Source organism: Xiphophorus maculatus, chromosome 18, assembly GCF_002775205.1.
Source record: "Xiphophorus maculatus strain JP 163 A chromosome 18, X_maculatus-5.0-male, whole genome shotgun sequence".
NCBI classification, from domain to species: domain Eukaryota; kingdom Metazoa; phylum Chordata; class Actinopteri; order Cyprinodontiformes; family Poeciliidae; genus Xiphophorus; species Xiphophorus maculatus.
In genome coordinates, this window is record NC_036460.1 from 28,838,958 (window position 1) to 28,864,155 (window position 25,198).

The 25,198-nt window shown below is 38.9% G+C and overlaps 7 protein-coding genes across 13 annotated transcripts; 2 read left to right on the forward strand and 5 right to left on the reverse strand.

Moving 5' to 3' along the window:
- Positions 1-1,391: 1,391 nt before the first annotated feature.
- LOC102220292 (olfactory receptor 51I1-like) lies at positions 1,392-3,596 on the reverse strand. Of its 3 annotated transcripts, XM_023351884.1 has the most exons (3): positions 2,709-3,596; positions 2,502-2,597; positions 1,392-2,384 (listed from the first exon to the last, which is right to left on the reverse strand). In XM_023351884.1, exons 2-3 carry the CDS (start codon positions 2,565-2,567, stop codon positions 1,632-1,634), a joined length of 819 nt encoding a protein of 272 aa, XP_023207652.1. In that variant the 5' UTR covers positions 2,568-2,597; positions 2,709-3,596; the 3' UTR covers positions 1,392-1,631. The 3 variants fall into 3 exon arrangements, with proteins under 3 accessions (XP_023207652.1, XP_023207651.1, XP_005811042.2); XM_023351883.1 differs by having other exon boundaries at positions 1,392-2,597; positions 2,713-3,596; XM_005810985.2 differs by having other exon boundaries at positions 1,392-2,597.
- Positions 3,597-4,757: 1,161 nt separating this feature from the next.
- Positions 4,758-6,379, forward strand: LOC102218762 (diablo homolog, mitochondrial-like). 3 transcript variants are annotated; one of them, XM_023350922.1, is made up of 6 exons: positions 4,758-5,056; positions 5,158-5,275; positions 5,351-5,476; positions 5,569-5,679; positions 5,779-5,875; positions 5,980-6,379. In XM_023350922.1, exons 1-6 carry the CDS (start codon positions 4,941-4,943, stop codon positions 6,183-6,185), a joined length of 774 nt encoding a protein of 257 aa, XP_023206690.1. In that variant the 5' UTR covers positions 4,758-4,940; the 3' UTR covers positions 6,186-6,379. The 3 variants fall into 3 exon arrangements, with proteins under 3 accessions (XP_023206690.1, XP_005817238.2, XP_023206691.1); XM_005817181.2 differs by having other exon boundaries at positions 5,158-5,257; XM_023350923.1 differs by having other exon boundaries at positions 5,158-5,233.
- Positions 6,380-7,266: 887 nt separating this feature from the next.
- Positions 7,267-8,190, reverse strand: LOC111612067 (neuropeptides capa receptor-like). The gene has a single exon (XM_023351992.1). The coding sequence runs from the start codon at positions 8,188-8,190 to the stop codon at positions 7,267-7,269; it is 924 nt and encodes a 307-aa protein (XP_023207760.1).
- Positions 8,191-10,081: 1,891 nt separating this feature from the next.
- LOC102234754 (nociceptin receptor-like) lies at positions 10,082-11,005 on the reverse strand. The gene has a single exon (XM_005817084.1). The coding sequence runs from the start codon at positions 11,003-11,005 to the stop codon at positions 10,082-10,084; it is 924 nt and encodes a 307-aa protein (XP_005817141.1).
- Positions 11,006-16,584: 5,579 nt separating this feature from the next.
- On the forward strand, positions 16,585-18,205 carry LOC111605760 (diablo homolog, mitochondrial-like). Of its 3 annotated transcripts, none has more exons than XM_023350917.1 (6): positions 16,585-16,883; positions 16,985-17,102; positions 17,178-17,303; positions 17,396-17,506; positions 17,606-17,702; positions 17,807-18,205. In XM_023350917.1, exons 1-6 carry the CDS (start codon positions 16,768-16,770, stop codon positions 18,010-18,012), a joined length of 774 nt encoding a protein of 257 aa, XP_023206685.1. In that variant the 5' UTR covers positions 16,585-16,767; the 3' UTR covers positions 18,013-18,205. The 3 variants fall into 3 exon arrangements, with proteins under 3 accessions (XP_023206685.1, XP_023206686.1, XP_023206687.1); XM_023350918.1 differs by having other exon boundaries at positions 16,985-17,084; XM_023350919.1 differs by having other exon boundaries at positions 16,985-17,060.
- Positions 18,206-18,973: 768 nt separating this feature from the next.
- On the reverse strand, positions 18,974-19,897 carry LOC106700364 (nociceptin receptor-like). Its single transcript, XM_014475731.2, has one exon. It carries the CDS (start codon positions 19,895-19,897, stop codon positions 18,974-18,976), a length of 924 nt encoding a protein of 307 aa, XP_014331217.2.
- Positions 19,898-23,913: 4,016 nt separating this feature from the next.
- Positions 23,914-24,840, reverse strand: LOC111612063 (growth hormone secretagogue receptor type 1-like). The gene has a single exon (XM_023351961.1). It carries the CDS (start codon positions 24,838-24,840, stop codon positions 23,914-23,916), a length of 927 nt encoding a protein of 308 aa, XP_023207729.1.
- Between the last annotated feature and the right edge of the window lie 358 nt (positions 24,841-25,198).

Sequence of the window (25,198 nt, forward strand, 5' to 3'; positions counted from 1 at the left end):
GAACATTTTACTTTCATGAAATTTTTAACTCACGATAACGACAAATTAATTGGGGACGACTTGCGCTTTATCCCTGCACCACCTTTGTTGCATGCTTCAACAAGACTTCTTCTAAAATAAAAAAGCTCAATTTTACCTTTTTATAAAGTTTTCAATGAGCATTTCATCAGTTACTCTACTATGGTAGCTTTCCACTTGTCTGTAAGTCACGTAGATGATGTTGGGCTTTCTTCAAGCACAAATTTAAACTATTTCAAAACATTTTCTAAAAACAATTGAACAAGCAATATGTACAAGCAGAGAAAATCATGTGCATACATAACCAAGAACAAAATAATTTGTTTACCACTACTTTTCTGTTTGAAAAAGAATAGGAAGCATTAAACAACTTCTGAAGAACATTTTTTACAGTATATCTATTGAAATACAGTGACTTGACAGCAACATTGCAAAAGGATTTTACTTCAGAAACATAACACAATAAATTTACAGAAGGTTTTCCACATAATGAAAGCATTTAAATAGTCATTTAGCAGACTCCTAATGTCAAGAGCAAAAGAGGACCAATGCGGCATTTGAGGGCAAACTGGAAATCAGAATTTTTAATGTTTTGTGAAATAAAAAAACATATTTAATGATATTTTTAACAAATTTCATATTTGAAATAATTTCCTCAGAATGTCTCCATATGCAAAATTTGTATTTTAGTTCTTCTCATTTAGGAATGAAAGAAATTGTCACCTTTTTGTCATTTTTGCTTATGATTTTGGCAAAAAATTAAAAACAGACATCAATGCCTCTTCAGTACTAAAACACGATACGAAAATATCACTAGTCAAGAAAATTACTTAGGCCATTGCTTTAAAAATGTGGCAATATGTCAATGTTAAATTGTGAAGGAACATGTTGACAATTTGCAGAAGCAGAACAATTGTAATATCTTTGCCAATTACATTTTTATTTCAGATTCATAATTCTGCACAGACACATCACTTATTTTCCTTTGCTACTTATATGATCATATATCAATTTCAGAGTTTAAAAATCCATGTATATCTTATGAGTTTGGGGAAACATCTTATTAACTGTTAGCTGTACCTAACAGTGTGAACTTTTAAAAAAAAACTGGTTAAGAGCTGTTCAGAAGTGTTTGTGGTCTGAATCTTGTTAAATAATCTTTTCCAATGTTTTTTTTTATTACGGAATGATATTACTATGAAACATCAACACTGTCAACCTTTTTTTTTTTTTTTTACCCCTCCAGGGGGTCTTTTTGTGGGCTCTAGTGTCCCTTATGTGACAGTAGGCTGACAGGAAACGGGGAAGGAGAGGGGGGAAGACATGCGGCAAATATCGTCGGGTCCGGGAGTCGAACCCGCGACGGCCTCGTCGAGGACTCAAAGCCTCCAAATATGGGTCGCGCTAACCCCTACGCCACCACGGCACGCCAACACTGTCAACCTTTTAAGATGTTTCCCATCTCAGTGCACAGTAGAGAATGCTGTCTTTGGGTCTTATGGGTACCAGTACCTCTGAAAAAACATCTTTGGTTGTGTCTGTCCAGCTTTAGGACCTGCACCAACCATGATTGTGTAGGAATATAACACATTATCAAGATTAAATTTGAGTCACTATTTAAAAAAGGGTTTTCTTTTCTTTGAGCAGCAGAGAAACCTGTTCCCAATGTGCTTTCTCAGACTCTGGTCCCTGAAGCCATAAATGAGCGGACTGAGAAAGCGAGGTATCAGGATGAAACAAAAATAATTAAAAAAGGCGACATCCTCAGCCAGCCAGTTAGTGTGGAGCCCAATAAGAGTTTCAGAGATGGGCATAGTGAAAGCCAGCAAGCACAGCAGCAGCTGGAAGCCGTGCAGCATCACAGTGTGCATGGCTTTGCTCACTGAAGCTCTGTCCTGCCGCATCTTCCTGGTTTCCATTACAATCCTCATATAGGTGAAGAGGATGATAACACTTACCACTGCAAAGAAAAGTACATACACAGCAAACCGATACAGTCCCTGGATTAGGGATGAGTTAATAACAGTACCTTTGCAAAGCATGTTTGTAAAAAGGACATCTACAATGGGACTGTACTTCCCGATAGAAAACTCAATAATGGGGAATATGAAGCTGATGATCCACAGAGGCAGAATAATGATCCAGATGCGGTCTGAGCGCCAGGAGGCCGGGCGCTGCAGAGGATAGAAAATGGAAACATATCGCTCCAGTGACATGGCAGCCAGGATCAAAGTGGTGTTCAGAAAGGTACAGGTGCACACAAAGAGCAGAGGGACACAGAACAGAAGAGGTAACTTGACCTGACCCATCACACAGAGGAAGAGCAGCACAGAGGACAGGATCTGCAGGGTGTCGTTGATCATCATCTGTGCAAACAGGATGTAACGGGAAGTGTCCAAAAACTGTTTATGAGAGGCAAAGATCTGCAGCATGACAGCGATGAAGTACAGGAAGACGCAGAACAACGGGATTACCACACACACCTTGATGATCACAGAGAAGCTTTTTGGGGAAGTTTCATTGACAGAAAGCACAGACAGGTTCTGCATTTTGCTGCTCTGAACAAATAGTTCCTGTTTCTGAAAAACAGTAGCAAAACAGTAAGTTTCAGTTTACACAAAAAGAACATAAAAATACAAAATACAATCTATTAATGCTCGACATTTCACTATTGACCGTACTTCACTCACCTACCAATCCCTTTATCAGGCAGAGGAGCTTACAGTTTTTTACTTCTCATGGTGTCTTTGTAGAGAAACATTTCAGGATGAATCCGTCTTAACTGAAATGTTTAGGTCACGTTGCATTATATAGGCTTGGACTTGATTCCTCTGAAGACACACCCCCTTCGCCAAGTGACTCTTTATGATATTCTTGTTTGAAAACCTTACACATTACCTTCTGCAAGGAATGTTATCACAAATCCATGCAAGATAGTCATAAACATTTTTATGTTATATGTGATAAAGTAACAATAGACTGATGAATATCTTATTTTAAGAATAAAGTAACAGAAAAATATAGGATTTTCCAGTGTGGTTGCTGAGGCAAAACTCGGGTGTGGGAGGAGTTCAGCGAGGCCATAGAGAAAGACTTTCGCACGACTTCAAGGCGATTCTGGTCCACCATCTGATGTACAGCAGTACAGCACCAACACTGTTCATATTGGGGATGGTCTGCTGCTAACCTCAACAGCTGTAGGCTGAGCAAACTTCATCCGTGTAGCATAACACATCATGTTCGGTAGAAAGTGTGACTGAAACACTAAAGTTTGAGCTTGCACCCTGGTCTCTGGAACATTTCAAAAAGCACTGAAGTGACAAAAAGAAGTGCTATATTTGGTGCATTGCATTATCTTCTTGGGCCATTTTCCAGTGTCTCCCTCTTGCACAGCTACGTCGAGGTCAGTGATCAGGGCTCAGGATTCCAGGGTTGAAAGAAGGTGATTCAATCAGCCAAGAAATGTCCGGAGTAGACAGAGAGCAGCTCAATAGTTTGGTAAATCCCCCACAGTTTGAGTAAATCTTGAGTCGTAAGATTTCAACTGATTACCATGAATCTCTTGGGCTCAGTTGTTCAACCTGAAGGTTTAACCCAAAGACGTAACCCGTTTTGTCAACAAGCAGAGGTTAGCGAGTGTTTGCTGAGTTTCGTCAGCTCTTTACGTCCATTCTGCGTCAGTAAAAAGGGATGGACGGGGGTTGGACTGTAATCTGTCCAAAGCAAATTTTCTCCAACTGAACTCTGAATGAAACAACATAACTATTTTTGGCTGGGAGACAAAATTGACGCTCTTCAAATCAACAGGATTCTTGGTTATACATTAAATGACACAGAAAAAAGACAAACAAAAAAGTTAATTTCACGACTTTCAGCAATTCCTTGGAAGACCACTTGGTTGACTTATTCCCAGTCATATCTTTTTCTCTCGAATTCATTTTGCAATTCAGACTTGACTGAGCAATAAGTGGCACTTAGAAGACAATTTTCTTTTACTTTGCAGCAGGTTAACTTGAGATTAGATTTAAATGTAAAAGGTTTGATTTGAAACATAGAAACTAAAGATTAGATCATGTTGGAACGTGTGACTTGACAATGAGATTGCACTGTCATTTTTGCCATGTCTGCGTAATACACAAGTACATTATATACATTTTATAAAAGTTATCCTACTCAGCAGGGATCTCTTGACTCGTGATTATGTATATTATTGTAACTGTGCACTTTTTATTTTATAATTTTGTACAGTATATTACAATTACTATTATTGCTAATATTGCTCTTGATTCTATATACTCCTTTGGAACTTCTGTGTGAAAATATATATATCTGGTAGACAAAGGCCAGTTGCCTAAGGGATTGTGTGCAAGGAATTGGATGCAAGATTGATAGAGGACGGCCAGGTTCTATTATATTGCTTCATAATATGCGAAGCAGATTATGATTGGCATCAGACATATTGTCTATAAACTTGGGCTGGGTAATGCTGGATTTTTTTAGGCCTGATCTAAACTCTGACAGGGATCCAACCTCCAGAAGTGTGGGACAAGAGGTGCACAGAGAATAAAGTAAACGAACAGGGAAAGTGTTGTCCAAACTCACTACCCGCCTCTCTGTCCTGCACGTATCAGTAGGACTTTAGATAAAGCCAAATACGTACATTTGCAAGCAACGTCAACAGATCAATACCTTTTACGTAATCAACACGAGCTGAGGCTTTATAAATATCCTAAGGGTGGAACTGTCAACACTCGCTCAACAGACTCCAAACTTTCTGGATTCTTTTCTTCATTCTACAAACACAAGCCATCAATAAGTGAGCAGGACTTTCTTTTACTTTGTTGAAGACAGAAAATCAGCACTTATCGCTCAACAAATCTTAAAAAGCGTCAGCTAGAGCAGCTAAACTAAAAGTCTTCAAGATGCAAGCCGTTCGTCGGTGTTCAGCGTGTGCAAAACGTGCTGCAGGAGGACTGGTACAAAACCAAGAGGTTTCCCTGTTGCAAAGGAGAGGAGCAGCCTGCATCCGCTACCTCAGGTAAGTAACTTTGTAAACAGGAAGCAGTAGCAGTTTAAGTTCTTATTTGCTGTCCATAACTTTAGATCTCTAAGTATTTCTTGCATCTTTTCCCTCTGCAGTACTTCTGAGAGGAGGAGGTCTGGAGTCCAGAAACCTGGAGAGCTGACGAACCCGACTCACATCAGCCTGGCCTCATTAAGTGTCGGCCATGGGCTTTGGGTGAGTCAAAGACTCAATGTAAAAATAAAAAAAACTATTCATCATGCCTTACAAGAAGAAAATATTAAAACTAATGTTCTTTTCTTTTTGCAGCAGGTTGAGGATCTTTCCCATAACTCTCTGATCAGGAGAGCTGCCTCAGTGCTGACAGACAGCTCCAGTTCTTTCCTCTCTCAGGCCACCCTGGCTCTCACCGATGCGCTGACAGACTACTCAAAGGTAGATTCTGCATTTGCATTAAATGTCCAAATTGTTGGTGTTAATTCATCACAGGGATATTAAACCTGCTCCTGTTTTGCTCTTTTCCAAAGGCTGTGCACTCACGCATCATTTTCCAAAAGAGATATCTTGCATCCGTGGGCAAGATGAGTCCATCAGAGGAGGAATCCCTCCAGCGGGCGATCAGTGGCTGGCGTTCAGAGGTAGGCCTGAGAAAAGATCTGAATTACACTTCTAACATTTTTGTTTCTTTAAAAACATGTATTTGTTATACTGATTATTTCTTGTATGTGTCCTGACAGGCTGCTGAGAGACTGAATGAATGTAAGCATTATGACTCGACCTGGATTAAAGCTGTCAACCTCTCTAAAATGGCAGCTGAGGCAGCATACTCCTCAGGTGAGGGAAATTAGAGCTGTGTAGTCAAACTTCTAATATGTACTTTTGACCATTTCCATATTGTTCAGAAAATGATGTGCATGTTTGGGCCTCTAATTTTGCAGGAGCCCATCAAGCGTCCATCCTGGTCCAAACAAATATTCAGGTGGCCCAGTCGCAAGTGGAAGAGGCACGGAAACTGTCATCAGAGGCAGATAAGAAGCTGGCCGAGACTAAAGTGGAGGAGATCCAGCGAATGGCCGAATATTCAGCTTTTCTAGAGGGCAGCGAGGAGCGTGAGGTGCATGAGGCTTATCTACGGGAGGACTGAGTCAACCACAGCAGAAAGCATGTCAGAGTGCAATTGATTTCCTTCTGAAATGTTCTTCTATTAAACTTTTTTTTCTTCTTTTCACTTTAACTTAATCTAGATTCTATAGCATTGTATAGATTGTATATATTTATATTTACAAGAAAGGCAACAGATTTCCAGATGGAAATAAATAAATAGCAATTTTTTAAGTATTATCTACTGTATCCCTTGTTATTTATTCGATTCGTGTCGTTTCCACAATTAAATCATCAGTGATGAATATGGAGAAAGAGAACAACAAAAGCTGATGTTTTACTGTAGCAAGAATGTTTGTTTTTTTTATTGTTTATCATTTTTTATGTTGAAAAAATAAAAAGATAAAGTATAAAAACACTTTTGTGGGGATTTTTTTTTTCAAAGTTTTGTGTTGCCTTTTCACATTTTCCCAAAGCTGTGATGATTTGATCTTGTTTATGAAGCAAAGGTTGAGACATAACTCGCAAAACAAAAACAGACTATTCGATTGAAAATTTTTTGATTCCGAGTTTATTTTTATTTCTGTAAAAATTCTAATTGTATTACAGATGCCACAATGATTTTTAAAAAGAGAGAGTGAACTTTATCATGATCTGGCAGATTAGAGCGAGATCATGGCTCTAATCTGCAAGATTTGTGTCAAGGTTTACTGAGATTAAGGAATATAAAGTTTTAAAAAAGGTTGCAGTACATTCCCTTTCATGCTGTTTCTGCAATTTAAAGTCCATCTATCATGAAGCCAGAGAAAATTGTTTTCTTATTTTAGCAGCAGAAGTAATAAATAATAGAATTACCTATTGTGCTGGAATAATTGTACAAAGCTGCACTGTCGTCTTATTTCAAAATGTAGAACTGCACGAACTGATTGGAAAACAATGAACTTATTTAGAAACATGCAAGCAACTCATGGGAGAAAAGATTTAGGAATGTAATTATAATTTAAAACTTTTGTTAATTTCTTACAATTTAGAAAAAATTATGCATAAAAATAAAAGCAAAACCACAGAGCGTAATAGTAATAATAATATAATTCAATCTTTTCTGTACTTCTAGGTAATTTAACTCAGACTGTGAATCTTTTACGAAAACAGAAGCAAATATAATTTTTAAGTGCAAGAAAAAACATTTCATCCCTGAGCCCATAAACCAGAGGACTCAGACATCTCGGTGCGAGGCTAAATACTATGTAATTAAAATATTGGATATTCAAAAATAAATTAACATCAACTTTAAGCGCAGCAGCTTCAGTGAACGGGTTCCATAGCAGGATGAGGCAGAGCAGCAGCTGGAAGGCGTGAAGAATCACGGTTCTCATTCCTTTCTGTGTCGACTGTTTATTCTCTCCAGATGCAGCTTTGGCCACTTTGACAATTTGAATGTAGCAGAAAACTAAGATGATGCACATGATGAAAAAGTAAAGTTGACTTATGGCAGACCTAAAGTGACGTTGCCACGGTTGTAAAATGAATATCTCCACTGAACACAACGCTCTTTGTTCGTAACGGCCCAACGGCGCCGTTGCAAAGAATATGGAGAGATTCAACATGCAGGGAACGGAGCTGATCCCGTGAATGACGAGGATGCAGTGCATTGACCTGCGTGTGGAGCAGAGCTCTGCGTGCCGCAGTGGCAGGCAAATGGCCACGTAACGCTCCAGAGTCATAGCTGTCAGAGTCACAGGTGTGACCGCAACATAGAGCAACGTGACAATGGAAATGACGGTACACAACCACACCTGTATGGTGAACTGAAGAAAGTTGATAATTACCAAAACATTAGATAGGATTAGCACAAAACTGTCCGACAGCAACATCACAGCAAATAAAATATACCGAGTGCTGGTGTGGAAGCACTCCTTCTTGAAGAACGTCACAATGAGCAACATGTTGATGCACAGAAAAATAGCCACCAAAATCTGAACGAGCAAAACACGGAAGCTTATCTGTTGCTGCAAAGAGCCAACAGCAACAGAGCTGTTATTAGACATTTTCCTTTTAAAGAAAAGAAAATGATTCAGTCAATTGATGCAACAACTCATTGAATGCATTGTGTTTCAATAATAAACAACAAAACAGGATTATTTCAATAACATACAAAGCATAAGTCCAACCAAGGTGCTCAGATGAAATGCAGCAATTTAAAAACCTCTGATTCTGCTCAGATGCAAATAGTTTTAAACAGCCTGTTCACAAAGATCTCCTTGCATGAAGGCTTTAAATACAAGACATCCAGGAGCAATATCTAATGAAAGTTAACTCTGTGGTGTCGTCATCGCCACTTGCTGTTTGTGCACCTCAGTTGTTCTCAAGAGAGAACAGATGAAAAGAAATGAGTTCTAGATGTTTGTCTCAATCTTGTTAAAAGAAAACAAAACTTTTTACATTGTCTTTCAAATTGATACCATTAGGCTGAAATACAGAGTTTCTCAAGAACACTACATTTTAAAAAGAAGCTTAGTAGTTTTTTGATTGAAAAATTGTGCACTGATGGAAATTTAGATTTATCGGCTTGACAAATCTGATTTTGGACTGCAGATAGGCTTTCACCTGATTCAAAACAGTGAAAGGACTGACACACAGCAAACCAGCACCACAACAAACAGTCCTCCCTGGAAATGTCTCAATGATAAAACACATTTTTTTTGATCAGGGAAGATGGCTAGCAGGAAGAATGCTGCACTTTGACAAAACATAAGGCCTTTCTGCAGTGCAGGACCCAGCCTCGTTATACTCTGGCGCTGGTTGTGTTTGCATTGAGCTGAGTGCCTCCTCAAAACTTTGTTTTGTAGCTCCAGCCTCTGATTTCTCTGCCTGCATTTACAGGACGTTTGTTTGCTTATTTCTGTAGTAGTCTGCATCTCAGTAATCAGTTTTCCCTTTTCATCTCAGATTTGTAGCCCGAACAAAATTCATTCATGTAACATAACATATACGATGACCTGCTGTAAAAATTGTGACTGAGACATTAAGGTGCGAGCTACAGGGCTGAATGGCTGCAGACCAGTCTTGAGACGAAAACTGACTCTACTTGTTTTTTCTTGGTCTTGGGCTCATTAGACAAAATGGGTTTGAGACTCTTCATCTTCACCCGCAGACGTACAACAACCTGAATAAAAATTAAATCAACATAAGTGATCAGAGTACACAGGTTTTTCTGGTTGGCCATGCACAACCTCCAGATGAATTGGACATCTGAACGGATTCTGTTCTAGCAAGAATGTTTGGTTTTTTTTTTTATTATGTTTACAATTTTTGTTATTTTGAAAAAATAAGACATTTTAAAAAGTATTTTAAAAATCTGTTGTGGCGATTTATTATTATTTATTTCTTTATTTTTTTTAGATGGTTTGATCTTGGTGACGAAGCAAGGGTTGAGACATCACTCAGTCTATGAAGTCACAAAACAAAAAAAGTCTATTAGATTTAAAATTTTTCGATTTTGAGTCAATTTCTTTCTCTATTGTGACTTCTTCTAATTATATTACAGAAGTCACAACTTAATAAAGAAAAGACAGAGTGAACCTTATCATCATGACTTTAATCTGCAAGATTTGTGTCGAGGTTTACCAAGATTAAGAAACATAGCAGTTTTTATACAAATGAGATTACAGTATACATGGACATCAGTCATATTTTTCTACAATGTTTTCTTTTTAACAAGAAAATTGAGAGATTTTGGGCATGTGAAAGAAAACAAACAAAAAATTAAACAATATAAAACATTATTAGAAGTTACAACAATTTTTTTTAAAATAAAAACACTTCACATTTGTGTTATACATAATTTTTTACAAGGGATGCTTATATATAAATATTTATAGAGTAAAACTGACTTTCTGTGCTTATTTCACACTTTGTACTCATTATCCTTAGTACCACTTAGAATGTGTATCTTTTTTCAAATCTGAGGCAGATATTGTTTTTAAGTGCAAGAAAAAACATTTCATCCCTGAGCCCATAAATCAGAGGACTCAGACATCTCGGTGCCACACTGAATAATAAGTAGTTACAGTATCGGATGTCCATGAACAAAGTAAAATCAGCTTTAAGAGCAGCATCTTCAGTGAACGGGCTCCACAGCTGGATGAGGCAGAGCAACAGCTGGAAGGCGTGAAGAATCACGGTTCTCATTCCTTTCTGTGTCGACTGTTTATTCTCTCCAGATGCAGCTTTGGCCACTTTGACAATCTGAATGTAGCAGAAAACTAAGATGATGCACATGATCAAAAAGTAAAACTGACTTATGGCAGACCTAAAGTGGCGCTGCCACGGTTGTAAAAGGAACATCTCCACCGAACACAACGCTCTTTGTTGGTAAAGTTCAAAAGAAGCTGTTGCAAAGAATATGGAGAAAGTCAGTAAACAGGGAACGGAGCTGATACCGTGAATGACGAGGATGCAGTGCATTGACCTGCGTGTGGAGCAGAGCTCTGCGTGCCGCAGTGGCAGGCAAATGGCCACGTAACGCTCCAGAGTCATAGCTGTCAGAGTCACAGGTGTGACCATAACATAGAGCAACGTGACAATGGAAATGACGGTACACAACCACACCTGTATGGTGAACTGAAGAAAGTTTACGAGCACCATAAGATTGGAAAGTACAAGCACAAAACTGTCCGACATCAACATCACAGCAAATAAAATATACCGAGTGCTGGTGTGGAAGCACTCCTTCTTGAAGAACGTCACAATGAGCAACATGTTGATGCACAGAAAAATAGCCACCAAAATCTGAACGAGCAAAACACGGAAGCTTATCTGTTGCTGGAAAGAGCCAACAGCAACAGAGCTGTTATTAGACATTTTCCTTTTAAAGAAATCGAGATTCGTTCAAATGATGCAACAACTCATTTGTTGCATTATGTTTAAATATTACTACATAAAACAATATTCCTTAAAAAAAATACAAAATCAAAGTCCAACCAAGGTGCTCAGATGAAATGCAGCAATTTAAAAGCCTGATTCTGCTCAGATGCAAATAGTTTTAAACAGCCTGTTCACAAAGATCTCCTTGCATGAAGGCTTTAAATACAAGACATCCAGGAGCAATATCTAATGAAAGTTAACTCTGTGGTGTCGTCATCGCCACTTGCTGTTTGTGCACCTCAGTTGTTCTCAAGAGAGAACAGATGAAAAGAAATGAGTTCTAGATGTTTGTCTCAATCTTGTTAAAAGAAAACAAAACTTTTTACATTGTCTTTCAAATTGATACCATTAGGCTGAAATACAGAGTTTCTCAAGAACACTACATTTTAAAAAGAAGCTTAGTAGTTTTTTGATTGAAAAATTGTGCACTGATGGAAATTTAGATTTATCGGCTTGACAAATCTGATTTTGGACTGCAGATAGGCTTTCACCTGATTCAAAACAGTGAAAGGACTGACACACAGCAAACCAGCACCACAACAAACAGTCCTCCCTGGAAATGTCTCAATGATAAAACACATTTTTTTTGATCAGGGAAGATGGCTAGCAGGAAGAATGCTGCACTTTGACAAAACATAAGGCCTTTCTGCAGTGCAGGACCCAGCCTCGTTATACTCTGGCGCTGGTTGTGTTTGCATTGAGCTGAGTGCCTCCTCAAAACTTTGTTTTGTAGCTTCAGCCTCTGATTTCTCTGCCTGCATTTACAGGACGTTTGTTTGCTTATTTCTGTAGTAGTCTGCATCTCAGTAATCAGTTTTCCCTTTTCATCTCAGATTTGTAGCCCGAACAAAATTCATTCATGTAACATAACATATACGATGACCTCCTGTAAAAATTGTGACTGAGACATTAAGGTGCGAGCTACAGGGCTGAATGGCTGCAGACCAGTCTTGAGACGAAAACTGACTCTACTTGTTTTTTCTTGGTCTTTTTCTTGGTCTCTGTCTCAGTCTTGGTCTCATTAGACAAGATGGGTGAATGTCGGTTTGAGACTCTTCATCTTCACCCGTAGATGTACAACAAGCTGAATGAAAATTAAATCAACATAAGTGATCAGAGTACGCAGGTTTTTTCTGGTTTTTCCTCCAGCACAACCTCCACAACCTCCAGATGGATTGGACATCTGAACGGATTCTCTCATGGCGTATGGATTGCAGAAAAAAACAGTGGTTTCTCAGCTTCTGACTCTTCCTCCTCCTCAGATACAATTATTTCTTCTAAAGAAGATACCAATGGCCAAGTGGATTGCCCTTACCTCTCCAGAGTACCTGGAGTAGTTCCTCAATCTCTGTGAGGTCTTCAACAAGTCTAAAGCCACTGTTTTGCTGTAGCATCTCCCTTCAGATTACACCACCCATCTTCAGCCTAGTTCTTCACCACCCATGGGAAGATTAAATTCTCTGTCAGGAGGCAATGAAGAATTATTCATCGTTCAACCGTCCTCATCTCCTGCTGGGGCGGATTTTCACTTGTGGAGAAAAAGGATAAGACAATTCTCCCATGCATTGACTACCATGACCTTGATGACTTCACAGTAAAGAACAGGGACCTACATCTTCTTTTCTCTACAGCTATTGAACTGCTGCATGGTACTAAAATGTTCACAAAGCTGGACTTGTGCATTGCTTACCATCTAGTAAGAGTGCGAGGAGGAGATGAGTGAAAGACTGCTTTTAATACACCTAGTGTTCATTATGAGTATTTAGAAATGCTAATTGAATTGACCGATGCACTTGTTTTTTTTCAGGCCCTAGTAAATTATGTCTTTCGAGATCTTCTCAATATGTCTTTGTTTATCTTGATGATAATTTTCTTCTCTGGTGAACAGACAGGTCAGCCAAGTGCTCCACTGACTCCTTGGCAAGACTGAAAAGGGTGATGTTCATGTACCCACAGTTTCCTTCCTTAGTTTTATCATTTGTGAGGGTGAGGTAAAGATGGCTCCAGTGAAAGTTAGTGCCATGACTGAGTGGCACCACAACCGCTAGCCTTTTGCAGCTGCAAGGATTCCTTGATTTTGCAAATTTTTACTCAAAGTTTATTTGCGAATTTTGTTCCATTGCAGCTCCTCTGCATCAAACAATGTAAGGCCTGAGTGGTCTATAAGACCTGTTCACATCTGTCTCTGACCTCACACTACCACATCCTCACTGCCTGTTTATGTTTGGAGATGGATCTCAGCGAGCTGTGAAGAACAATAGGCATCACTCCTTTGCTTTTCTTTCCAGAATGTTGTCCTGTTCAGAAAGAAACTACGTATGAACATGAAGGTGGCAATGGAGGAGGTGGCAACATTGGCTTGAGGGGACAGAATACCCTTTCTTGGTCTGGACTAATCACAAAAATCTTGAGTACATAGAGAAGGCAAAGCTATTCAGTTAATTCTTTCAATTTTTCAGTTTTGTTTATACGCCGTTTTTTTTTTTTTTTTTGTGCCTCCGTCTTGTTTTGTTACTGCAGTGACCTGGAGGATGAGTCTTGACTCCACCCCTGTTGAGCTTGGACCTGGGTGTCTCTGGTCAGGAGTCGAAAAGTTACATAACATTTTGGAAAAACACTGCTGTGACAAAAACAGGTGATACGTCTGATGCACTGCATTATCTCTTTTGACCGTTTTCCAGTGTCACTCTCTTGCACAATTGCGCCGAGGTCAGTGATCAGAACTCAGGGTTCCAGGGTTGAAAGAAGGTGATTCAATCAGCCAAGAAAGATCTAAAGTAGATAGAGAGCAAGCACAATGGTTTGGTAAATCCCCCACAGTTTAAGAGTAAATCTTGAGTCGTAAGGTTTGTACTGATTAACAAGAATCACGTGGGCTCAGTTGTTCAAGCTGAAGGTTTAACCCGTTTGGTAAACAGGCAGAGTGTAGGGAGCAGCTCGTTGGGTTTCGTCAGCTCTTTACGTCCATTCTGCGTCAGTGAAAAGGGATTGGACTGTAACCCTTCCAAAGCAAACTTTCTCCGTTTGGCCTCTGGATGGAAAAACATACCTATTTTTGGTTGGGAGCCAGAACACATGCTTTTCAAATCAACAGCGATCTTGGTTAAACATTAAATGACACAGAAAAAGGAAACAAATCAGGCTGTTCTCAGTTAGTTGTAGAAAAAAGTGGATTTGACAAGGTCAGACAGTGGGTTGATATGCATATTGCCTTAATAAATAAATAAATAATAATAAATACAAATTATCTGTAGCAGTCTACACTTTAGTAGACTAATGGCAAAAATAAAGTAGATCCTCTTTAAATCGCAGATTTCATTCACAATTCTTATTTAAAACATCTTTTTTCCCACTTTATTCATAATATGATGAAATATGTGAAGTAAACTATAGTAAACATGAGCTCAGATGTTAAAAACATTTGATTTGATTTTAAACGTAGAAACCGTAAGGCTCTGATCATTTTAAAACCCTTAACAGAGGTTATACTTTCATTTATCCATGTCTGTGTTACGTATTGTATAGTTAAAATAATGACAATTAACATTTTGATCAACATATTCAAATAAGGCATTTTAGCTACACATTAAAACCAGGCTTTTCTTTATAAATAGGAGTGAAAACTACGAGAATGAACTGAGTTCATCATTGGACTTCCGTCATCAACCATTTATGATAAACCCAAGGATAAAAAAAAGTGGACTTCACATATGTAAGGACAAAATATCTGATTTTGTCTTTCTCGCGATTCTGGGGTGTTTGATTTTGATAATTTTCTTGTTTGCTTACTTTCTTAAGTCCTTCCATTCCACTTAATTCCTGCAGTCATTATTGCTCTACAGCACAGGTGTCAAACTCCAGTCCTCAAGGGCCGGCATCCTGCAGTTTTTAGATGTGTCTCAAGTACAAAACACTAGAATGAACTAGCTTAATTACCTCCTCCTTGTGTACATAAGTTCTCCAGAGTCTTGCTAATGGCCTAATTATTCTATTCAGGTGTGGCGCAGCAGAGGCACATCTAAAGGTTGCAGGACACCGGCCCTTGAGGACTGGAGTTTGACACCCCTGCTCTACAGGTCTTGCCATTCTCAGCAGTTGGTATCATCTTGAAGCTCTTGCCATATCTGTTCTTGCCTTTGGATTAAGTTTTCTAGTTTATTCGGGTGTTCTGTTTCTCGTGTTTTTGGATGTACTTCTCTTAGATATTTGATGCATCGTGTTTGTAGTCAACCACCTGCATCTTGTCAGTCTTCAAACTCCCCGGTAACCAGGCTCTTTATTTCCCGTTCCCTGCTGGATTCTTCCATTCCCTCCTGGTCTGCTCTTTTCCTGCCTGCTCATTGTTTTCATTCATTATGCCACGCTGTAAGTTTACGTTTATTTTATCAAAGATGTTGACTTTCCTTTGGCCTCCAGTTTTGCCTGCACTTGGGTCCTATTTTAAAACAACATAACACTTTTTACTGGCAGATTTGTATTTGATCATTGATCTGAAAGAATGTCAAACAACCTGTGGTTGGGATGGAAAGAAAAATATTCTTATACTCACTGTATGTGTGAGTGTGTTTAAACCAATCATTTCATCAGAACTATGATCATAAAACCTCAACATCTAATGGTTAGTGTCCTGATTCTGCATATTTTGTACAACTTTTTGTGTTATTTGGACACAAATAGCAGAATGTTCTTTACCCACCATGACCACAGCAGACTGAGGACAGATAGCCTCATTACATAATTTCCTAAGCCATATCTTGAATAAATTGAGATACCTGTGTAATGTTCATATTATTATACTACTACATCATCCTGTCTAATTGCCCATGTCCTGAGGCTACCAGAACATTTGTTACAGTCCAAAAAAATCCATTAAAAAAAATTCTATATTTTATTTATGATTTTTTTCTGTTTTCCAAAAAAAGAAAAACACTAAAAGATGTATTAGGCAATTATGCTATGAGGCTAAAGGATATGCTCCAAAACAAGTAATGAAAATGATAGTGCTGCACCTGCTGGCTGTACTGAAGGTACAAAAAATGTAAGCAACTCAGCAATCTCCTGATGTTTATCTGCTTTAGGTTTCATAACTCCACTGAAGCTTCAGTAATGTGTGATTTAAAAAAAAAGCTACAAAGAAGTAGATTTTACCTTCAATGTTTATGACAATAGGTCTATTAATTATTTTTAATTACTTGAAAATATCAGCACATTGTTTTTCTATTGAAGATCAGAATGAAGGGAGAGATATATGATTAAAATATTTTGAAAGTTTTGATCAAATGTTTTTCTGCGAACACTAGCATCGCGTTAAACACATGTGCAACAAGAGGTGCACAGAGAATAAAGTAAACGAACAGGGAAAGTGTTGTCCAAACTCACTACCCGCCTCTCTGTCCTGCACGTATCAGTAGGACTTTAGATAAAGCCAAATACGTACATTTGCAAGCAACGTCAACAGATCAATACCTTTTACGTAATCAACACGAGCTGAGGCTTTATAAATATCCTAAGGGTGGAACTGTCAACACTCGCTCAACAGACTCCAAACTTTCTGGATTCTTTTCTTCATTCTACAAACACAAGCCATCAATAAGTGAGCAGGACTTTCTTTTACTTTGTTGAAGACAGAAAATCAGCACTTATCGCTCAACAAATCTTAAAAAGCGTCAGCTAGAGCAGCTAAACTAAAAGTCTTCAAGATGCAAGCCGTTCGTCGGTGTTCAGCGTGTGCAAAACGTGCTGCAGGAGGACTGGTACAAAACCAAGAGGTTTCCCTGTTGCAAAGGAGAGGAGCAGCCTGCATCCGCTACCTCAGGTAAGTAACTTTGTAAACAGGAAGCAGTAGCAGTTTAAGTTCTTATTTGCTGTCCATAACTTTAGATCTCTAAGTATTTCTTGCATCTTTTCCCTCTGCAGTACTTCTGAGAGGAGGAGGTCTGGAGTCCAGAAACCTGGAGAGCTGACGAACCCGACTCACATCAGCCTGGCCTCAGTAAGTGTCGGCCATGGGCTTTGGGTGAGTCAAAGACTCAATGTAAAAATAAAAAAAACTATTCATCATGCCTTACAAGAAGAAAATATTAAAACTAATGTTCTTTTCTTTTTGCAGCAGGTTGAGGATCTTTCCCATAACTCTCTGATCAGGAGAGCTGCCTCAGTGCTGACAGACAGCTCCAGTTCTTTCCTCTCTCAGGCCACCCTGGCTCTCACCGATGCGCTGACAGACTACTCAAAGGTAGATTCTGCATTTGCATTAAATGTCCAAATTGTTGGTGTTAATTCATCACAGGGATATTAAACCTGCTCCTGTTTTGCTCTTTTCCAAAGGCTGTGCACTCACGCATCATTTTCCAAAAGAGATATCTTGCATCCGTGGGCAAGATGAGTCCATCAGAGGAGGAATCCCTCCAGCGGGCGATCAGTGGCTGGCGTTCAGAGGTAGGCCTGAGAAAAGATCTGAATTACACTTCTAACATTTTTGTTTCTTTAAAAACATGTATTTGTTATACTGATTATTTCTTGTATGTGTCCTGACAGGCTGCTGAGAGACTGAATGAATGTAAGCATTATGACTCGACCTGGATTAAAGCTGTCAACCTCTCTAAAATGGCAGCTGAGGCAGCATACTCCTCAGGTGAGGGAAATTAGAGCTGTGTAGTCAAACTTCTAATATGTACTTTTGACCATTTCCATATTGTTCAGAAAATGATGTGCATGTTTGGGCCTCTAATTTTGCAGGAGCCCATCAAGCGTCCATCCTGGTCCAAACAAATATTCAGGTGGCCCAGTCGCAAGTGGAAGAGGCACGGAAACTGTCATCAGAGGCAGATAAGAAGCTGGCCGAGACTAAAGTGGAGGAGATCCAGCGAATGGCCGAATATTCAGCTTTTCTAGAGGGCAGCGAGGAGCGTGAGGTGCATGAGGCTTATCTACGGGAGGACTGAGTCAACCACAGCAGAAAGCATGTCAGAGTGCAATTGATTTCCTTCTGAAATGTTCTTCTATTAAACTTTTTTTCTTCTTTTCACTTTAACTTAATCTAGATTCTATAGCATTGTATAGATTGTATATATTTATATTTACAAGAAAGGCAACAGATTTCCAGATGGAAATAAATAAATAGCAATTTTTTAAGTATTATCTACTGTATCCCTTGTTATTTATTCGATTCGTGTCGTTTCCACAATTAAATCATCAGTGATGAATATGGAGAAAGAGAACAACAAAAGCTGATGTTTTACTGTAGCAAGAATGTTTTTTTTTTATTGTTTATCATTTTTTATGTTGAAAAAAATAAAAAGACATTTTAAAAAGTATTTTAAAAATCTGTTGTGGTGATTTATTATTATTTATTTCTTTATTTTTTTTAGATGGTTTGATCTTGGTGACGAAGCAAGGGTTGAGACATAACTCAGTCTATGAAGTCACAAAACAAAAAAAGTCTATTAGATTTAAAATTTTTCGATTTTGAGTCAATTTATTTTTCTATTGTGACTTCTTCTAATTATATTACAGAAGTCACAACTTAATAAAGAAAAGACAGAGTGAACTTTATCATCATGACTTTAATCTGCAAGATTTGTGTCGAGGTTTACCAAGATTAAGAAACATAGCAGTTTTAATACAAAAGAGATTACAGTATACATGGACATCAGTCATATTTTTCTACAATGTTTCCTTTTAACAAGAAAATAGAGAGATTTCGGGCATTTGAAAAAAATAACAAAAAAACTAAACAATATAAAACATTATTAGAAGTTACAACAAATCTTTTTTTAAAAAAAACACTTCACATTTGTGTTATACATAATTTTTTACAAGGGATGCTTATATATAAATATTTATAGAGTAAAACTGACTTTCTGTGCTTATTTCACACTTTGTACTCATTATCCTTAGTACCACTTAGAACGTGTATCTTTTTTCAAATCTGAGGCAGATATTGTTTTTAAGTGCAAGACAAAACATTTCATCCCTGAGCCCATAAATCAGAGGACTCAGACATCTCGGTGCCACACTGAATAATAAGTAGTTACAGTATCGGATGTCCATGAACAAAGTAAAATCAGCTTTAAGAGCAGCATCTTCAGTGAACAGGCTCCACAGCTGGATGAGGCAGAGCAGCAGCTGGAAGGCGTGAAGAATCACGGTTCTCATTCCTTTCTGTGTCGACTGTTTATTCTCTCCAGATGCAGCTTTGGCCACTTTGACAATTTGAATGTAGCAGAAAACTAAGATGATGCACATGATGAAAAAGTAAAGTTGACTTATGGCAGACCTAAAGTGACGTTGCCACGGTTGTAAAATGAATATCTCCACTGAACACAACGCTCTTTGTTCGTAACGGCCCAACGGCGCCGTTGCAAAGAATATGGAGAGATTCAACATGCAGGGAACGGAGCTGATCCCGTGAATGACGAGGATGCAGTGCATTGACCTGCGTGTGGAGCAGAGCTCTGCGTGCCGCAGTGGCAGGCAAATGGCCACGTAACGCTCCAGAGTCATAGCTGTCAGAGTCACAGGTGTGACCGCAACATAGAGCAACGTGACAATGGAAATGACGGTACACAACCACACCTGTATGGCGAACTGAAGAAAGTTGATAATTACCAAAACATTAGATAGGATTAGCACAAAACTGTCCGACAGCAACATCACAGCAAATAAAATATACCGAGTGCTGGTGTGGAAGCACTCCTTCTTGAAGAACGTCACAATGAGCAACATGTTGATGCACAGAAAAATAGCCACCAAAATCTGAACGAGCAAAACACGGAAGCTTATCTGTTGCTGCAAAGAGCCAACAGCAACAGAGCTGTTATTAGACATTTTCCTTTTAAAGAAAAGAAAATGATTCAGTCAATTGATGCAACAACTCATTGAATGCATTGTGTTTCAATAATAAACAACGAAACAGGATTATTTCAATAACATACAAAGCATAAGTCCAACCAAGGTGCTCAGATGAAATGCAGTAATTTAAAAGCCTCTGATTCTGCTCCAATGCAAATAGTTTTAAACAGCCTGTTCACAAAGATCTCCTTGCATGAAGGCTTTAAATACAAGACATCCAGGAGCAATATCTAATGAAAGTTAACTCTGTGGTGTCGTCATCGCCACTTGCTGTTTGTGCACCTCAGTTGTTCTCAAGAGGGAACAGAAAAAAAGAAAATTAAACCAGGATATTTATTTCAAATTTGATTGTAAGAAGTTACCGTAAGAAAAGACTTTTGATTTTTTTTTTTTTTATTCAAAAAATATGTATTAATGATTTTTCTAAAAGAACAAATTAAGTAGATACCAGCTTGGTTAAATAAGGTTTTTTATAGCCTGACAGAGAAATGACATGGGCCTGCTGCTCCATCCGTTGAAACCATTTGTAATTGGTGTACTGAAGAAAGAGAAGCGAGCCCAAGAATAACAGAGATTCTTTTTGAATCTGTGTCTTCATTTCCATTAAGTAGTGAGAACTACGGTTACAGGTAAATAGCCTGTACTTGTATGGTGCTTTATCTTGTCCAGAGGACAAGATAAAGCACGCACAGTGGCCCCAAGATACACGCACAGTGGCCCCATGATTTGGTGCGAGTATGGATACCACCATAGCTCATTCTCCCCAGGCTGAGTTGCACCTGTTCAACACCTTGTGAAACCCGTAGCTATCAAAGATGCACAGAGGCTCCCAGACACGACCCCAGCTGTTGCTTCAGTGAGCCGATGTCTGGAGAAACCCAGCACCACATGCCTGGATGAACTGCTGCCCACCTACACTCAAGCACTGAGGGGCAGAAATATTTTACTGTAAACTCTTGACATGGAAAGAGCTGGCTTTATCTTGTTCTGTTTCTTGACCCCATAACCAAGGAGATTGTCCTGCAACATGTGGGTCGCCGAGTTGATCCACCGATTGTAGCCACATCTTGCCCTGGGGATGTGGCTGCGATCCAGTTGCTTGCCATTATCGATATGCGAATGTGTGTGTGAATAAGAATGACCGATTTCACTGAAAAGCGTCCTTGAGTGAATATAAGTCTGATGTCATTTCATTTCTTTTAAAACATGCAGGACAGTGGCTGGCCCTTGACCACCAGGGTTGGGATCCACAAACAACTAACAACCTCCAACATCTGTCTTTGTGACATTGTGTGACTCGCTGTAGCTGCCTGCAAAGGTGAGTACAACTATGGCTCTTCCTCTCTTTGGAGAAGCTAGTACTTGCTCTTACTAGTCAAGGTTTGTCTACTATCATACGGCGTTGCTTTGAGCCAGCAGCGCCACATGAGTGTCCACACAAACCTAGTAAACAGTGGAAACAGAGATTGACCAAAGTCATTTAAACTTTAGGGTTCAAAATTTAAACATTAAGTCTTCAATGGCCAGAAGTTTCAATTTATTTATTTATATTGCACCAATTCACAGCAAACGTTGTCTCAAGGCACCTGAAAAAAAATATTTCAATTAAATCATACATACTGTACATTCCAATTGATTCTAGTTATTAAACAATTAATTATTCAAAGTATTTCTTTGTTTCCATCTAAGGAAACCCAGCAGATTGCATCGAGTCATTGACTTGCAGCATTCACCCTCCTCAACCAGCTTGTTGCGCTTGCGTTGTGTCGTTGACTTTACAGCAGCAATGCCCAAAGTGGGTCCTGGAGGTCCGGCATCCTGCATGTTTTAGTTCTTTCCCTGGTTTAACGCACCTGGTTCCAATGATGGCTTGTTTGAAGGCCTAAGAAGAACATTGACATGCTGAAAAGGTTGTAGGTACCACCAGGGAGAGAACTAAAACATGCAGGAAGCCGGCCCTCCAGGACCCACTTTGGGCGCCCCTGGTTTACAGCACTTCCTCAAACTGAGCGTGGATAAAAAGACCAGTTAATAATCAACAGCAATATCCTTAATTTTGGGAGTTGGGTCACTGGCCGATTTTTACATGTGAAGCTAATCTCATCCACTGATATTATTCATCTCAGCAAAGGTCTAAAAATCACCCAGTGTCCTCTTCTGCTGTCCTGTAAGAGAGATTTGACTGATAGACTGGCCCACCGGGTCAGGTCTGCATGTTTGCAGTTAATAGTCACCCCACTGTTACCAATTGAGCAATATTCTTGCTCTATTTTAGCTTTTCTCAACGAGGGAGGTAATGCTCCTTGGGGGGCGTTCAGAGGGCGGCAGGGTGCGCTGGCGGAAATTTTACAAAAGGGAGGCGCTGGGATTCTTTTGGGGGGCGTTTGCTCGAAGGTAAGCTTTACACTTTAAATGCACAACAATCATAGTTTATACTTTGAGCAACTTGCTAAAACTGTATTGTGTAACATTAAAACATGCCTGGCTGCAGCTGTATTGACATCTGCAGCTATCAATACACTTCTCTTCAGTGTTTGTTAGCTTCTCCTGCTACTGGTAGCTTCACCACATCAGTTCAGCGTCACACCGGCTGATGACGTTGCTGTTATTCACTTATCAGGTGTCTGATTTTCAAATATATTATGTTTTATTGAGGATTTTGGTAACAGTTTATTTGATGAGTTCTGAATAATTCTGTCATAACACCATCATAAACATGACATAACACCTGTCATGAACATGAGTAAGTCTTCATGAATATTTATGACTGTTGTCATAAAGTGTCATTCGGTAAATCATGACACTTTTAATACAAAGTTGACATCATTCAAAATGTCTTTGTTGTGACAACTTGACATTAACCAAGAAATCATGATCTGACATAAATGTGTTATAAAAGTATTACTGATTAAACTTTCAAAATTATGTAGCTTTATGTTATTAAAGCTAAAGTTTAATGTGTAAGCAGAGCATCATAAGCAAGCAAAGTCATAAAAACCAAAGCTGAACAGAGCAAGGCCCCAGTTGTGGTTGACATGTACCTAACAAAGTAAATCCATCAGTATAACATTCAACAAAGATCATTTCATAATTGTTCATAATATATTCTTGTTCACTATCCACTAACACAACAACCACAAGACAAACAAACAAACAAAGCACAAATCACACCTGCAATCAAACACCCTCCCTCTCAGACACACAACTCCGCAGGGGTTCACTCTCTGTGCTAGCAGCAACACACATACACAGACTCTGCACTGAGCAGCGACCCAGAGTTTGGCGTTTGCGGTACTCTGCTCAGTTTTTCAAATCACTAACCTTCGGTGCCTCCACATTGTAGAGATGATCCTTTCTCCATTTAAGTTCTTATAATATGAGGTTCAAGAAGAGTCAGTGAGTTGAATTCATGAATTTCATTTATTGAGACTAAATGCAGTGGTGGTCCATTATAATTTTTTTTTAATCCAAAGGGAAGGTAAAATTCACATAATAAATGAATATTATAGTTCCGGTGTTTCACACTGTTGGAGCAATGAATGCGGTCAGCTGTCAAGTAAATGGTTTTGGTGCTGTAGCCTGCTTGTTCCTGCTAGTACTACCCTGAAGTAGTTAGGAAAATCTGAGAATAGCCAGGCTGAGCCGTGCTGGCTCTGCTAATGGAAAATGAACCTGGCCAAAGCGGACCACGCCTTGAGAAAATGAATTTCAGTGTAACAAAGAATGATTATACAGATGGAAGAAATAAACAAAACTAGAATCACTAAAAACTTAACTAAGTTTAGATATAATAAGGCTAATCTGAGCAAGGAAAGAGACTAAGGAACACAGAATAATAATTAAACTAGAATCAATATATCAAACCCCAAAACAACACAGAATCTGACACATACCAACAACTCTGCTGACAATTCAGGCAAAATATTTGAACATGTATCCATCGTGAATCACATTCACATCCATGTTCAATAAATTTCAGGTTCTTCAGTTTGTTAACGTTTTACTGTGTCTATAAACGGACAGCAGAACACGTATTGCTTCAGAGCAACTAAAAACGCCTCGTCCCTGAGGCCGTAGATAAGAGGACTCAGACACCGAGGAGAAAGATTAAACAGAATATAGTTAATGTATCTGACGTTTATAAATAAACTGAAATCAATCTGAAGAACAGCAGCTTCAATGAAGGGGGTCCACAGCTGGATGAGACAGAGAAACAGCTGGAAAGCATGAAGGATCACAGTTCTGAGTCCTTTTCGTGTCGACTCTTTGTTGTTTCCAGATGCAGCTTTGGCCACTTTTATTATTTGAACATAGGAGAAAGCGATGAGGATACACATGATCAGGAAGTAAAACTGACTGATCGCAGACCTTACATGACCCTGCCACCTGTGCAAAATTAAAGCATCCACAGAGCAGATGATGTGTTGTGTGAAGAAGCTAAAGGTGACTGAAGAAAGCAGCATTAAAAAAACCACAATGTAGGGTATGATGCTGAGGCTGTGAATGATGAAGACGACCTGCAGGGCTCTGCCTGCAGTGCACAGCTCTGCATGACGCAGTGGCATGCAGACAGCCACATAGCGCTCCAGGCTCATCGCTGTCAGAGTCAGAGGAGTGACATAATTACACAAAGACGACAGGTGGCAAAAGAAAAGGCATAACCATGTTTGTAAAGGGACAGAAAAATAGACAAAGAGCAGCATCACATTTGTCATTATATTTATGCAATCAGAAAATAATGTATTGGCAAACAAAATGTAGCGCATGTTTGTGTAGAAGATTTCCTTCATAAAAAATGTTAGAATTAGCGTCAAGTTAATGCAAAGAAGAACGGCAACCAACACTTGAATAAAAATCACTCGGTCATTGATCAGTCGCCCTGAAGATTTACCAGCATCAAGAGAACTGTTGTTAGTCATTGAAACTTTACATTCGAATACAGAAATACTATGAAAAAATAATTTGCAAGATGTTCAGATTCCTGAATCAAAATATCCTCAATACTTTGTTAGTGGCCTTAAAATTTCTCATAGTAACCTTTAAACATGGAACTTACTCTGATTAACACAAAAAGACACATCTAAGGTATTTGATGTCAGCTTGTCTTTCATAGAGACCATCTATATATTGCAACACTTTACAACTCTAATGTGGCATAAAGGCTCACTGTTAGCACAAATGCCCTCCTTTGAGCTGTGTCTGTGTCTTAAACTTATATCACCATCCAGCTCACACATGGAAACAATGTTGTCATAATAACACACCTCTGAGCTGTCT

What these genes read in the sequence shown, in the direction of transcription:
- LOC111605760 (XM_023350917.1), top strand. Translation starts at nt 16,768, where the DNA reads ATGCAAGCCGTTCGTCGGTGTTCAGCGTGTGCAAAACGTGCTGCAGGA. An exon ending in CGCTGACAGACTACTCAAAG is followed by an intron (nt 17,304 to 17,395) that starts GTAGATTCTGCA and finishes TCTTTTCCAAAG; the next exon opens with GCTGTGCACTCACGCATCAT. An exon ending in TGAGGCAGCATACTCCTCAG is followed by an intron (nt 17,703 to 17,806) that starts GTGAGGGAAATT and finishes CTAATTTTGCAG; the next exon opens with GAGCCCATCAAGCGTCCATC.
- LOC102220292 (XM_023351883.1), bottom strand. Translation starts at nt 2,567, where the DNA reads ATGCAGAACCTGTCTGTGCTTTCTGTCAATGAAACTTCCCCAAAAAGC.
- LOC106700364 (XM_014475731.2), bottom strand. Translation starts at nt 19,897, where the DNA reads ATGTCTAATAACAGCTCTGTTGCTGTTGGCTCTTTGCAGCAACAGATA.
- LOC111612067 (XM_023351992.1), bottom strand. Translation starts at nt 8,190, where the DNA reads ATGTCTAATAACAGCTCTGTTGCTGTTGGCTCTTTGCAGCAACAGATA.
- LOC111612063 (XM_023351961.1), bottom strand. Translation starts at nt 24,840, where the DNA reads ATGACTAACAACAGTTCTCTTGATGCTGGTAAATCTTCAGGGCGACTG.
- LOC102234754 (XM_005817084.1), bottom strand. Translation starts at nt 11,005, where the DNA reads ATGTCTAATAACAGCTCTGTTGCTGTTGGCTCTTTCCAGCAACAGATA.
- LOC102218762 (XM_023350922.1), top strand. Translation starts at nt 4,941, where the DNA reads ATGCAAGCCGTTCGTCGGTGTTCAGCGTGTGCAAAACGTGCTGCAGGA. An exon ending in GCCTGCATCCGCTACCTCAG is followed by an intron (nt 5,057 to 5,157) that starts GTAAGTAACTTT and finishes TTCCCTCTGCAG; the next exon opens with TACTTCTGAGAGGAGGAGGT. An exon ending in GGGTGAGTCAAAGACTCAAT is followed by an intron (nt 5,276 to 5,350) that starts GTAAAAATAAAA and finishes TTCTTTTTGCAG; the next exon opens with CAGGTTGAGGATCTTTCCCA.